The following is a 15,806-nucleotide window of genomic DNA, read 5'->3' as shown; positions in this document are numbered from 1 at the left end:
AGATGTCAGGGGTAAGTTTTTTTACGCAGAGAGTGGTGAGTGCATGGAATGGGCTGCCAGCAATGGTAACGGAGGCAGATACAAAAGGGTCTTTTAAGAAACTTTTGGATAGGTACATGGAGCTTAGAAAAATAGAGGGCTGTGGGTAACCCTAGGTAATTTCTAAGGTAAGGACATGTTTGGCACAGCTTTGTGGGTTGAAGGGCCTGTATTGTGCTGTAGGTTTTCTATGTTTCTATATTTCTATAACGTGTAACCTTGGACATTCATCTCCCAACTACAACCATCCTTCAGCCACCTTCTACTACCATCTACTATTTGACATTTCCACCCTGGGAGCAGGATTCTATCAGAATCAGCATTAGGTTTGTTATCACTGACAAACAGCATGTCACAATATTTGTTTTGCAGCAGCAGTGCGGTCCATTACCCAAAAAAAATTACTGCAGCTTACAATAAGAAATATAAATGTACGTATATATGTATCGGGTTACATCCCGACACGCGGGACAGAAGCGAGGTTGCTTAGCGAACAGAGTGGCAGACACCCCTGCTGAAATCCAGAGGAAAGCACACAGAGGGGGATCACAAAGCCGAGGAAAGAGGACCGGGTTGAGACAACAGAGACTTTTGGAGAAGAGGAGTTCGGTGGGTAATACTGTTCCGCCTGACCGGAAGTGCACTGAGAGCGGTAAGCGGCGTGAAGGAGTGGGGTGCTTACTGATCTGGCTAACAACGGATGGTGCAATCCGGGGTATATTACGATCGAGGAACGTGCTTGCAGACTGGATATTGAACTTTTTACTGTTGGAATTCGGCCACATTCCACCGTGATACAACATTTGGCGGCATGGGAAGTCGTTCCAGCCTATGGCCATCGAACGTGCAGCTCCTCCTGTGGAGGGTCAGACACCCTGAGCCAATAGACTGGTCCTGGACTTATTTTCCATCTGGCATAGTTTGCATTTTGTTGTTTGATTGTTGGGTTTTTTTGTATTGCTATATTTACACTCTATTCTTGGTTGGTGCGGCTGTAATGAAACCAAATTTCCCTCGGGATTAATAAAGTATATCTATCTATCTATCTATCTATGAATAAATCGTGCAAAAAACAGCAAAATAGTGAGGTAGTGTTCATGGGTCATGGATCATGATACTAGAGGGGACGAAACTGCTCTGGAAACATTGAGTGCACATCTTCAGGCCCTCGTTCCTCTGCCCTGATGGTAGTAATAAGAAGAGCACATGTCCGGGATGATGATGGTCCTTAATGACAGATGCCGCCTTCCGAAGCCAATGCTTTTTGAAGATGTCCTCAGCTGTGGGGAGGATAGTGCCCATGATGGAGCTGGTTGTGTCTACAATTCTCTGTAGCTTTTTTCAATCCTGTTAATTAGAGCCTCAGACAGTGATGCAACCAGTCAGAATGCTCTCCGTGATACCTCTGTAGAAATTTGCAAGAGACTTTGATGACATACCAACTCTCCTCAAACTCTTAATAAAGTATAGACACTGGAGAGCCTTCTTCATGATTCCATCAATAGGCTGGGTCTAGGATTGAACCCCTGAGATGTTGACATCCAGGAACTTGAAGCTGCTCGCCCTTTCCACTGCTAACCCATCGATGAAGATCATATGTGTTCTCATGACTCTCGCTTCCTAAAGTCCACAGTCAATTCCTTGGTCTTACCTATGCTGGATGTAAGGTTGTTCAAAGTTCAAACTTGAAAGTAAATTTATTATCAAAGTACAGATATGTCACCATATACAACCCTGAGATTCATTTTCTTGCAAACATTCACCGTAAATACAGAAACACAATAGAATCAATGAAATATCACCACCCAGCCAATGTCTGAAAGACAACAAACTGTGCAAGTACAAAAAAGAGAAAAAGATGAAATAATAATGATAGTAATTAATAAATAAGCAATAAATATTGAGAACCCAAGATGTAGAGTCCTCGAAAGTGAGTCCATAGGTTGTGGGAACAGTTCAATGGTGAGGTGAGTGAAGTTGATTCTCTCTGGTTTAAGGACCTGGTGGTTGAAGGGTAATAATGGTTGCTGAACCTGATGGTATGGGTCCTGAATCTCCTTTACCTTCTTCTCAGCTGTGAGAAGACAGCATAGCCTGCATGTTGGGGGTCCTTGATTACAGATGGGCATTCCTATTATAGCACTACATTTGAATTCTGCTGGAGTTCTTTGAGGAAATAACAGGCAAGAAAGACAAAGGAGAGTCAGTTCATGTTGTTTATTTGGATTTTCAGAAGGCCGTTGACAAGGTGCTGCACATGAGGCTACTTAACAAGATAAGAGCCTATGGTGTTACAGAAGATACTAGCACGGATAGGAAATTAGCTGACTGTTGGAATAAAGGGGACCTATTCTAGTTGGCTGCTAGTGACTAATGGTATTGCACAGGCGTTGGGACTTTGTATGTTATATTTCTATGTTTTGGATGATGGAATTAATGGCTTTGTGGCCAAGTTTGCAGATGATATGAAGATAGGTGTAGGGGCAGGTAGTGTTGAGGAAGCAGGGAATCTGCAGAAAGACCTGGACAGATAAAGAGAATGTCAAATAAGTAGCAAATGGAATACAGTGCAGGTAAGTGTATTGTCATGCACTTTGGTAGAAGGAAGAAAGACATAGACTATTTTCTAAATGGGGAGAAAATTCAAAAATTAGAAGTACAAAGGTTCTTGGGTGACTTGTGTAGGATATCCTGAGGGTTAACTTGTAGATTGGGGAGGTGGTAAGGAAGACAAATGGAAGACTAGCATTCATTTTGAAAGAGCCATATTTCTACTTTTTGTAGGCTTTTCTTTGCAGGGGCATTGGTGTTTCGTCATAGTCATACTTTATTGATCCCGGGGGAAACTGGTTTTCATTACAGTTGCACCATAAATAATTAAATAGTAATAAAACCATAAATAGTTAAATAGTAATATGTAAATTATGCCAAGAAATAAGTCCAGGACCAGCCTATTGGCTCAGGGTGTCTGACCCTCCAAGGGAGGAGTTGTAAAGTTTGATGGCCACAGGCAAGAATGACTTCCTATGACGCTCTGTGTTGCATCTCGGTGGAATGAGTCTCTGGCTGAATGTACTCCTATACCCACCCAGTACATTATGTAGTGGATGGGAGACATTGTCCAAGATGGCATGCAACTTGGACAGCATCCTCTTTTCAGACACCACTGTGAGAGAGTCCGGTTCCATCCCCACAACATCACTGGCCTTACGAATGAGTTTGTTGATTCTGTTGGTGTCTGCTACCCTCAGCCTGCTGCCCCAGCACACAACAGCAAACGTGATAGCACTGGCCACCACAGACTCGTAGAACATCCTCAGCATCGTCCGGCAGATGTTAAAGAACCTCAGTCTCCTCAGGAAATAGAGATGGCTCTGACCCTTTTTGTAGACAACCTCAGTGTTCTTTGACCAGTCCAGTTTATTGTCAATTTGTATCCCCAGGTATTTGTAATCCTCCACCATGTCCACACTGACCCCCTGGATGGAAACAGGGGTCACCGGTACCTTAGCTCTCCTCAGGTCTACCACCAGCTCCTTAGTCTTTTTCACATTAAGCTGCAGATTATTCTGCTCACATCATGTGACAAAGTTTCCTACCGTAGCCCTGTACTCAGCCTCATATCCCTTGCTGATGCATCCAACTATGGCAGAGTCATCCCAAAACTTCTGAAGATGACAAGACTCCTGTGCAGTAGTTGAAGTCCGAGGTGTAAATGGTGAAGAGAAAGGGAGACAAGACAGTCCCCTGTTTCCATACCAGGCTGTGATGCAACGAGTCAATAAGCTCTCCACCAAGCATCTATTGAGGTTTGTCAAAGTTTTTGATGACAGGTTGAATCTTTCTAAACTTCTAAGAAAATAGAGGCACTGCTGTGCTCTCTTCATAATGACACTTACGTGTTGGACCCAGGACGGGTACTCCAAAATGATAATATTGAGGAATGCAAAGTTGCTGATCATCTCCACCTCTGATTGCCCAATGAGGACTGGCTCATGGAACTCCAGTTTCCTTCTCCTTAAATCAATAGTCAGCTCCTTTGTCTTGTTGACATTGAATGATAGGTTGTTGTTATGGCATCACTCTGCCAGATTTTCAATCTCTCTCTCCTACTTACTGATTCGTCACTACCTTTGATTCAACCAATGGCAGTGGTGTCATCAGCAAACTTAAATATGGCATTGGAATTGCCTCACAGTCATAAGTATAAAGTGAGTAGAACAGGGGTCTAAGCACACAGCCTTGTGGTGCACCTGTGCTAATAGAGATTGTGGAGGAGATGTTGTTGCCAAACTGAACTGACTGGGTTCTGCAAGTGAGGAAATTGACGATTCAGTTGTACAAGGAGTTATTGAGGCTTATTGATTAGTTTTGAGGGATTATAGTATTAAAATGGTATCTCTTGTTGACCTGTTGTGGCAGTAGGCAAATTGGAGTGGGATCACAGGGAGGAATTGATAAGTTTCATTACCAGCTTCTCAAAGCACTTCATCACAGCGAACAACAGGAATTCTGCAGATGCTGGAAATTCAAGCAACACACATCAAAGTTGCTGGTGAACGCAGCAGGCCAGGCAGCATCTCTAGGAAGAGGTACAGTCGACGTTTCAGGCTGAGACCCTTCGTCAGGACTAACTGAAGGAAGAGTTAGTAAGAGATTTGAAAGTGGGAGGGGGAGGGGGAGATCCAAAATGATAGGAGAAGACCAGGAAGGGGAGGGATGGAGCCAAGAGCTGGACAGGTGATTGGCAAAGGGGATATGAGAGGGTCATGGGACAGGAGGTCCAGGAAAAAAGACAATGGGGGGGGAGAGAACCCAGAGGATGGGCAAGGGGTATAGTCCGAGGGACAGAGGGAGAAAAAGGAGAGTGAGAGAAAGAATGTGTGTATAAAAATAAATAACAGATGGGATATGAGGGGGAGGTGGGGCATTAGCAGAAGTTAGAGAAGTCAATGTTCATGCCATCAGGTTGGAGGCTACCCAGACGGAATATAAGGTGTTGTTCCTCCAACTTGAGTGTGGCTTCATCTTTACAGTAGAGAGGGCCGTGGATAGACATGTCAGAATTGGAATGGGATGTGGAATTAAAATGTGTGGCCACTGGGAGATCTTGCTTTCTCTGGCGGACAGAGCGTAGGTGTTCAGCAAAGCGGTCTCCCAGTCTGCATCGGGTCTCGCCAATATATAGAAGGCCACATCGGGAGCACCAGACGCAGTATATTACCCCAGCCGTCTCACAGGTGAAGTCTCGCCTCACCTGGAAGGACTGTCTGGGGCCCTGAATGGTGGTAAGGGAGGAAGTGTAAGGGCATGTGTAGCACTTGTTCCGCTTACAAGGATAAGTGCCAGGAGGGAGATCAGTGGGGAGGGATGGGGGGGACGAATAGACAAGGGAGTCACGTAGGGAGCGATCCTTGCGGAAAGCGGGGGGGGGGGGGAAGATGTGCTTAGTGGTGGGATCCTGTTGGAGGTGGCGGAAGTTATGGAGAATAATATGTTGGACCCGGAGGCTGGTGGGATGGTAGGTGAGGACCAGGGGAACCCTATTCCTAGTGGGGTGGCGGGAGGATGGAGTGAGAGCAAATGTGCGTGAAATGGGGGAGATGCGTTTGAGAGCAGAGTTGATGGTAGAGGAAGGGAAGCCCCTTTCTTTAAAAAAGGAGGACATCTCCCTCGTCCTGGAATGAAAAGCCTCATCCTGAGAGCAGATGCGCGGAGATGGAGGAATTGCGAGATGGGGATGGCATTTTTGCAAGAGACAGGGTGAGAAGAGGAATAGTCCAGATAGCTGTGAGAGTCAGTAGGCTTATAGTAGACATCAGTGGATAAGCTGTCTCCAGAGACAGAGACAGAAAGATCTAAAAGGGGGAGGGAGGTGTCGGAAATGGACCAGGTAAATTTGAGGGCAGGGTGAAAGTTGGAGGCAAAGTTAATAAAGTCAACGAGCTCAGCATGCATGCAGGAAGCAGCACCAATGCAGTTGTCGATGTAGCGAAGAAAAAGTGGGGGACAGATACCAGAATAGGCACGGAACATAGATTGTTCCACAAAGCCAACAAAAAGGCAGGCATAGCTAGGACCCATATGGGTGCCCATAGCTACACCTTTAGTTTGGAGGAAGTGGGAGGAGCTAAAGCAGAAATTATTAAGAGTAAGGACTAATTCCGCTAGACGGAGCAGAGTGGTGGTAGAGGGGAACTGATTAGGTCTGGAATCCAAAAAGAAGCGTAGAGCTTTAAGACCTTCCTGATGGGGGATGGAAGTATATAGGGACTGGACATCTATGGTGAAATTAAAGCGGTGGGGGCCAGGGAACTTAAAATCATTGAAAAGTTTAAGAGCGTGAGAAGTGTCACGAACATAGGTAGGAAGGTATTGAACAAGGGGGGATAAAACCGTGTCGAGGTATGCAGAAATGAGTTCGGTGGGGCAGGAGCAAGCTGAGATAATAGGTCTGCCAGGACAGGCAGGTTTGTGGATCTTGGGTAGGAGGTAGAAATGGGAAGTGCGAGGTGTGGGAACTATAAGGTTGGTAGCAGTGGATGGGAGTGATGTAAGTGCTACTGGACAATAGTCATTGAGGCATGTCACCATCTTCTTCTTAGGCATTGATATAATTGAATCCTGCTTCAAGTGGGTGGTTATCTCAAACTGCCAAAGGAACAGGTTAAAGATATTGGTGAGTACTCCAGCCAGTCGATCCTTATCAGTTTTTAGTACTAGGGCATGTACCCGGTCTGGGCCGGATTTCCATGGTTTCACCCTCCTGAAGGATGCTCTCATGCCAGCCTCAAAGACTGAAATCACAGGGTCATTGTAGAGTGTGGGAGCTTGTGAAAGTTCCACCATGTTTTGACAGTCAAAGTGAGCATAAAAGGCATTGAGCTCTCTGGAAGTGAAGCTTTGTTGTCACATATCTTGCTTGGTTTTACTTTATATCAGGTGTTAGCACTCAAGCCTGGTCACAGCTGTGGAGCATCCTTCCGTGATTCAAGTTTGGTCCAGCATGTGAGATGGCTTTCAGGGGATGGTACATAGACTTCTTGTATTTTATTTGGTTGCCAGCCCTGAAAGCCACAGATCTTATGGTTGTGGATTGGGGATCTTATGGTTTAACCAGGGCTTCTGGTTGAAGACACCAGGAACACACTCATCTATGATTGTCTTTATGAAGTCTGTGACCACTGTGATGTTTTTGTTCAGATCCTCTGATGAGTCCTTGAAAGTGGTCCAGTTCACCGGCTCGAAGCAATCCCATAGCCACTCCTCTGCCTCCTGCAACCAGCTCTTTGTTGTCCTTGTCTCTGCAGCTTTGCTCTTTAGCCCCTGCCTGTATGCAGGTAGGAGGAGAACAGCCAAGTGATCAGATTTTCCAAAATGTGGTCAAGGCATGGCATAGTAGCATTCCTCATCATAGTTAACAGTGGTCAAGTGTGTTGGGACCCCTGGTGCTGCAGGAAATATGTTGATAATTGGGCAGCGATTTCTGTGAACAGGTCTGATTGAAGTCCCCGACAATGATTTGAATGGTGTCCGGGTTGGCTGTTCCTTGTTTGCTGATGGCAGCAATCAGTACTTCGAGTGTCCACTTAATGTCTGCCTTTAACAGTATGTAAGCTGCAGTCAGGATCACAGAGGACAACTTTCTTGGTAGGTAGATTGATCGGCACTTTATCATTAGATGTTCCAGGTTAGAGGAGCAAGAGTGTGACCAAACCACAGCATCTGAGCACCACAAAGAGTTTATCATGAAACACAGACGCCCACCTTTCACTTCATCCGAATCAGTAGCTCAGTCCATCCTGTGCATTGAGAAGCCCTCAGATTTTACCAGCTGATCCAGCATATCTGGAGTGAGCCATGTTTCCATGAAACAGAGAATGCAGCAAAGTTCCCTCTAATACAGCAAGCTTTGCCTTAGGTAGCCAGTCTTGTTCTCTAGCAAATAACAAGATACTGGGCAGAGGAATGTACCTTTGTCTACATAAGGGTGCTGTATCTGCATACTGAAGAGTTAAATCCACTGAGTCCTTCAGAAGATCATGAAATCGCTACTTCATTAATACAGTTCAAAATTGTGTTACTTAAAAGGAAATTACAAGCTGCAGATGGCAGTGAGAGTCATTCAGAAGTATATTTAGAAGTTTTGTATGATGCCTGCAACACGTCGCCCTGGTTCACTAGTGTCATTTTGTGACACCACTCAACCAGCTGATCTATCTCACTCCTGTATGCTTCCTCATTACCATCCGAGATTCTGCCAACAACAGTTGTATCATCAGCCAAATGTACAGATGGTATTTGAGCTTGCCTGGCCACAGTCAGTGGGGTAGAGAGAGCAGAGTCATGAGCTTAAGCACACGTTGCTGAGGTGCTCTGGTGTTGACTGTCAGTGAGGTGGAGGCAAGGAAAACAAAGAAAATGGTTGGTGTCTTGTTTGATCCTATCTTCACTGAGACCAGCTGGTGAGAATCACAGCTTGCATACGTCATGAAGCAGAGAGAGAGAGTGTAACAAATTTGTGGGACAGCTAAAAAAAGCAGTCTTTGGAAAGGATACTCAATAAACCTTCTTGGCTTATCGAACTGAACACTTTTGAGAGGTTAAAAAAGACAACCTCCAATGGTTGATGCTATTCCCTGCACACCTCTTTGTGGATTGTCCTAAGATGAAAATCATCTCTATTGAACCTCTTTATTTGTGTAATGCTCAGTGAAGCTATGAGAAGGTTCTTTATTATTATAAGGAAGAGGTTCTGGATTCTCCTGAGGCAGACAAAGTGGATCTCACATCTAATAGATTGGCTTGTCCTCACAGGGGCTCTACCCTGCTAATTTAGGCGGTCAACATAACTTCCAATAACTTGGAAGCAACCCTGTTAGCAAGAGAAAACACCAAAGAAAAAAAATCCATTTCCACCTACAGTGCACTATCAAAGTCTTTGGCCACCTGCAGGAAAAAACATTGAAAGATCAAGACCTTAAAGCTGGCACCACACTCATGATTTACTGAGCAGCAGAGATCCATTTCTTGCTGTAAGCATCAGAGCTATGAGTATATTACAACAGACATCTCAAAGCATTTGAAAAATATCACCAGTTCTGCCTCAGCAGAACATTCCAATACTTCTGGCAGCTTATGCAACTAAAAGTCAGCATCCTCTCCCAAGTTTGAGTCAAAAATAAGTCTCAAAGAGTTTGGTTACATCATGCATTTGTCTGACTTTAAACTACTGAAGAAAGTGCTAAGAAAGTACTTTACTCTAACGTTAGTCATGAAAATGATGCTCAGGAACTGAGGGAGACTTAGAAAATTCTCCTCGGTCTCTGGCTGCCAGGGTGTGGGTGGGAAACGGCTTCCAATTTTCGTTGTGGGAAGTAAGAGGATGTAACTGCAGAGAAGTCAAAGAACTCCTTCAGTGACTTGAAAGAAGCCATTTTGATCTTCCCAGTTAAAACAAAGTTTTCAATTGCACACAGGCCTCTCTTTACAGCTGCGTGACAACAGATATCAAGGGATGCCCTTTTCATGGACTTTATAAATAGGTGTGATCACTGCTGTTATCATCAGGATGTAAATTTGGCGTCTTAAACTGACACTCATCAATTTTAAAGGGTAACTTTCTCAAAAGTCCAAATCAATTTTCTAAATACTACAAAGGCCAGAATTGAGTCAACTTGCTATGATATCTTGATTTTTAGTGTTTGACTTCTTGCTTGACCCTTTATTGGTATTGGGGTGGATATTAAAATTGAGACTGTAGATTAAGTATATTGCAAATAATGAACACTTGACAGTGTGATGTCGTCCACAATTATCCATCATTAGCTTCTTAGCAGTATTGGGTACAAGAGGTAAAGCATACATGAGGTAGCCAGCGATGCTAAAGAGAAAGAACAGCTCTTAAGCATGATGAAAGAACTTAGAAAACATAGAAACATAGAAAACCTGCAGCACAATACAGGCCCTTCGGCCCACAAAGTTGCGTGGAACATGTCCCTACCTTAGAAGTTACTAGGGTTACCCATAGCTCTCTATTTTTCTAACTTGCTCATGAAATATAATGAAACAGGAATATCATATGTGAACACATTGCCACGCTCCAGAAACATTAATGACTAATATCACACAAAATGCTGGAGGAACTCAGCAGGCCAGACAGCATCTGTAGAAAAAGTACAGTCAAAGTTTCAGGCCAAAACTCTTCAGCAGGAATAAGGGTTTCAGCCCAAAACATCGACTGTACTTTTTTCTATAGATGCTGCCTGGCCTGCTGAGTTCCTCCAGCATTTTGTTTCTCAGATTTCCGGCATCTGCAGATTTTCTCCGGTTAATGACTAAGCGCATCGATTTTTTGATATTTGGTTTTATTTATCTCAAACAGTTTTCCCAAACTTAATTTTGTATTTGAATAAATTATTCAGAACACATAATTATTCTCATTTGAGAATTAAAAGGCCAGTGCTTGTCATCAGAAATTTCATGTCTTAAGATATGAGAGTGGTCAATTTTGAAGCTCAGTTAAAAATAGAAAAGGTCCCAAATCTTCAAAGAAGGTTTCTTGCCTTCCTAAACACAAGAAATTCTGCTGAAAATCCAGAGCAGCATGCAAAAAATGCTGGTTAGGCAGCATTTAAGGAGAGGAATAAACTGTTGGTGTTTTGGGTTGAGAGCCTTGATCAGGAATCAGACCCTTCTTGCCTTCTGATTATATTCACAATTATCTCCTGAAATATATCTGGTTATTTACAAACCCTACTTAATTTTCTCCTGACAACCATTCTAGAGGAACGTTCCTTGTTGTATAAAGGAATATTCATGATTTCTCTCTCAACATGTGTTCATGAATATTTGACTCCCTAATCAGAGAAACTTATTTGCCTTCATTAACGACCACAATACCATTTATCGTTAAGAAAATTTTGTTAAGTTAACTCCATCACCTTTTCCAATGATCACTTTATGCATAGAATTCTGTTACTTTAATTATTTTCTCTGTTTCTCCACATATCAAGGTCAACATTATTCTTTCTAGCTGAAAAGAGCTTCAAACTGTATTCACTACTTTTTGATCATTGTCTCATACATGAATAGCATAACATTTTTGATTTACAATTTCAGTGTTGGAATCCTATACACGAAAGGGTTGAGTACCATATTTTACCAGCACAGCAGGTATAAGGTGACAAATTTTTTAAAAAATTGCCTTTCAACTGTGTGAATCACAACCTACAACTTTGAATATATCATTCAAACAAAAATCCAAGGTTCATCTAAAAAATATCCTAAACATTTTCAGAGTTCATAAGATACTTCAACTGCATCAAAGTTCTTGTCAATACCTTTTTACAGAAGAAAGTTAAACACACCCAAGTTGATACAATATATAACATTTATTTTGCAGTTAGCATGCACAGTTTCTAATTTGGAATTATTATGTCAAATGCTTCCAACTAAATTGAACAAAAGCCTCAATTAGCTTGCAGATTAAACCGCAATTTCTGCAAAAAATTACTGAATTTGCCAAATATATTTGCATGTTAAGGTGGGAATACATTTCATAACATTGTCATTATGCACAAAACACAAATGCTTTAACACTGTACAAGTACTTCTACTATAACATGAAAGTTAAGTTCCTAAGAAACTAATCACGCTATAATCAATGCATCTTGCATGATGTAAATATCGTTCCCTAATCCATCAATTGCATTATAAGCAATTCACATAATGGAAGCATGGATTATAGCCGAACTACCTGTCTGTGATTGTGTCATGGGATTTGCTACAAATAAGGAAACTTCATAAAATGGGTATCAAAATAAGCACATGCATGCAACATTGGGACTTACATGGTAAAGTTTCTGCCCGGTTTTTCTGGATCATTATGCAGAGTTGTAGCACCAGTTGTGGCGCACTCTCCAGGAAGGTTTCCAGAAGGCGCAGCATATTCACATCTGCATACTCATACATCATGGCCCAGTAAAATCGGCGCTGGTGTTCATTCTTCCTCCTGCTCTGAATGCCCAAGTACATTGTACGAATATACCTGAAATAAACACAAGATTGAAACATTTCAGAAATATTACTATTCCAAATTAAGCTAATTGATATATTTGGAATATGTTGGCTTTGGACAGTTACCAAACTTCAATCAGTTATTGATCATGAACACTGTTGTAAGTTAGTGGCAGGAATTTGGGAGAGCGATGGGTGGAATTCCAGTCATTTTTCCTGCCCTGAATGGTTGAGCAACACCGGAAAGCCCCGGCTAACCATGGTGCCCGTACAAAGTGTAGGCTACTTAAATATTAAATTTAATAGTACTGTGGTTGTGAACCCACATTTGCAATTTTAACACAGGGGAAAGAACAGACTTCTTATGTTAGCCCCAGACACTGAGCAGTCCAATCAGTCCTCGTAGGGACCTCCAGTGACCACTTAGATAAGATGCATTCATCCTATAACGTCTACAGGCAGAGCCTCTCAACTCTCCCAACTTAAGTCAAGTCAAGTCACTTTTTATTGTAATTTCGACCATAACTGCTGGTACAGTACACAGTAAAAATGAGACAACGTTTTTCAGGACCATGGTGCTACATGAAACAATACAAAAACTGCACTGAACTACGTAAAACAACACAAAAACTACACTAGACTACAGACCTACCCAGGACTGCATAAAGTACACAGAACAGTGCAGGCATTACAATAAATGATAAACAAAGCAATAGGCACAGCGGAGGGCAGTAGGTTGGTAGTCCGATGGCTTGAGGGAAAAACTGTTACATAAATAAACAGCTGTACTCCCGCCGAGTATTTCGTTGGAGTCGGATGTAGTCCAATTTAATGTCCATTGGGGAGCAGAATGGATGGGAGAGCCAGTTGGCTAGGGCGTGCTTTTTTCCTGGCACAGACTCCTGCCCGCTTGCCTCGCTTCTGCTTCCTCACACACCGCTTACGACATCCCCACCTCCAGCCACTGGCATCAGGCGACTCCGAGGACTCTCTCCAAAACAATTCAATGTAGAAAGCACTAAGAATCTCAGACACCAAAGTTAACGAACTGCAGAAGAGCTTCTGTTTGGAATTGCATTGTCCAGCAATATTCACATGATTGTTGTTTAAATATTATGGGTGAATTCTCCATTCTGAACCAAAGTTGAATATTTCTAATGCAAGATTAATCATGCAAGTCTTTCTGTGATTAACCAGTGTTCACTTCTGCCCTATGAAAAAGCATCACATAATTAACTAGTACCCATCCTCACCACCACTTAGACTGCCTACATCTTTGTGGAAAATAATTTACATCGGGCAATTTCTCATCATCATTTACCATCTCCTAATCAATTATGAAGGTGTTATTTACAAAATGCTGATTGCAGGTATTTCATTAGGTTTCTTGCATCTCATTAGGGTGTGATTATCTTAATGACTCTGCACTTAGCATTTTCAAAGCTTTGTTGAATTCAGATAAATTGAAGTATTTATTAAATGTATTTTAGGAGCAAAGGAACATAAGAGTCAGGAATAGGTCCTTCATCCCTTTGATTTCCTCCGTTCTCCTGTTGCATTGGACATAAACTGCACATCAGCTTTACTGAGTAGATTTGGCTCAAAGTCTTATACAGCAAACTGTCAGTCAAGAAAGTATTAATTGTCTCAGGATCCAATGCATTTTCTGGAAATGATTTTTCCTCTGCTTTACTTGAAAAAAGTACTTTTGTTCCTAAATGGCTGAGCAATAATTTTTAAGAATACATTCCTCATTCCTGATTTCTCCATCAAAGATAAATTCTTTGCATCTACCCTGCCAAATCCTGTAACAGTTTAAACATATGTCAAATAAGCCATCACTCTTATCTACATATAAAGTCTTTGTTAAGAAAGTATGACAGACAACTTATGCAATATTTTCAGTTGATTTGTGCCTGCTCGAGATGGCCTCAGGAAAGTTCTGCATCTTGTCATGAGGAAGTAATGGGGGACAAAGAAATGGCAGATGAACTTAATGAGTACTTTGCATCAGTCTTCACTGTGGAAGACACTAGCAGTGTGCCAGAGGACCGTGAGTGTCAGGGAACAGGAGTGAATACTGTTGCTATTACAAAGGAAAAAGTGCTATGCAAACTAAAAGGTCTTAAGGTGGATAAGTCACCTGGACCAGATAGACTACATGCAGGGACCCGAGAGAAGTTGCTGAAGAGATAACGGATGCATTGGTCATGATCTTTCAAGAATCACTTGATTCTGGTGTGGTCCCGGAGGACTGGAAGATTGCAAATGTCACTCCACTCTTTAAGAGCAGAGGAAGGCAAAAGAAAGGAAATTACAGGCCAGTTAGCAATGGTTGGGAAAGAGATGGAGTCCATTATTAAGGATGAGGTTTCGGGGTACCTGGAGACTAATGATAAAATAAGTCAGCATGGTTTCTGTAAAGGGAAATCTTGCCTGACAAATCTGTTGGAGTTCTTTGAGGAAGTAACAAGCAGGTGGACAAAGGAGAGGCAGTGGATGACATTTACTTGGATTTTCAGAAGGCATTTGATAAGGTGCCGTTCATGAGGCTGCTTAACAAGATAAAATCCTACGCCGTGACAGGAAAGATACTGGCGTGGATTGAGGAATGGCTGACAGGCAGGTGGCAGCAAGTGGGAATAAAAGGGGCCTCTTCTGTTTGGCTGCCAGTGACTAGCACCTCAGGGGTCAGTATTGGGACCACTGCTTTTTGCATTATTTGTCAATGATTTGGATAATGGAATTGATGGCTTTTAGCAAAGTTAGCAGATGATACAAAGATAGCGCAGGGGTAGGTAGTGCTGAGGAAGCAATGCGATTGCAGTGGGACTTAGACAAATTAGAAGAATGGGCAAAAAAGTGGCAGATGGAATACTGTATGATAACGCATTTTGGTAAAAGGAACATTAGTGCCGGTTATTAACTAAATGGGAAAAGTTTCCAACATCAGAGGTGCAGAGGGACTTAGGAGGCCTCATGCAAGACTGCCAGAAAGTTAATTTACAGGTTGAGTCTGTGGTAAAGAAGGCAAATGCAATGTTGGCATTTATTTCAAGGGGAATAGAATATAAAAGCAAAGAGATAATGCTGAGCCTTTATAAGACACTAGTCAGGCCACACCTGGAATATTGTCAACAGTTTTGGACCCCATAACTCAGAAATAATGTGTTGTCATTGGAGAGAGTGCTGAGGAGGTTCACAAAGATGATTCCAGGAATGAAGGGGTTAACATATGAGGAGAGTTTGGCTGCTTTGGGCCTGTACCCACTGGAACTTAGGAGAATGCAGGGGGATCTCACTGAATCCTACTGAATGTTCAAAGGACTTGACAGAGTGGATGTGGAGAGGATGTTTCCTCTGGTGGGGGTATCCAGAACTAGAGGGCACAGACTCAAAATTGAGGGGTGACCTTTTAGAACAGAGGTAAGGAGGATTTTTTTTAGCCGAAGAGTGGTGAATCTGTAGGATTTCCTGCCACAGACTGTAGTGGAGTCCAAGTCCATGGGTATATTTAAGGCAGAAGTTCATCGTTTCCTGATCGGTCAGGGGATCAAAGGATATGGCGAGAGGGCAGGTGTATGGGGTTTAGTGGGATCTGGGATCAGCCATGATGGAATAGCGGATCTGACTCGGGTTGAAATGCCTAATTCTGCTCCTATATCTCATGATTTTATGGTCTTATGGTCATACGTTGTACAAATGTTTGTACATTAAACATGTGAAATTACACCAAAATCTCATGGAAT

At 42.6% G+C, this 15,806-nt stretch overlaps 1 protein-coding gene across 3 annotated transcripts in view; it reads right to left on the bottom strand.

The window, feature by feature from the left end:
- Window positions 1–15,806, bottom strand: part of xkr6b (XK, Kell blood group complex subunit-related family, member 6b) — a 485,147-nt gene that overhangs the window by 50,520 nt on the left and 418,821 nt on the right. For all 3 annotated transcript variants that reach the window (XM_072251432.1, XM_072251431.1, XM_072251433.1), the window contains one exon: window positions 11,892–12,088. In XM_072251432.1, the coding sequence (XP_072107533.1) occupies window positions 11,892–12,088 (197 nt within the window). The remainder of the gene's footprint in view (window positions 1–11,891; window positions 12,089–15,806) is intronic.

Source organism: Mobula birostris, chromosome 2 (assembly GCF_030028105.1).
Source record: "Mobula birostris isolate sMobBir1 chromosome 2, sMobBir1.hap1, whole genome shotgun sequence".
In the NCBI taxonomy this organism is placed as follows: domain Eukaryota; kingdom Metazoa; phylum Chordata; class Chondrichthyes; order Myliobatiformes; family Myliobatidae; genus Mobula; species Mobula birostris.
This window is presented reverse-complemented; position numbering and strand designations above follow the sequence as displayed.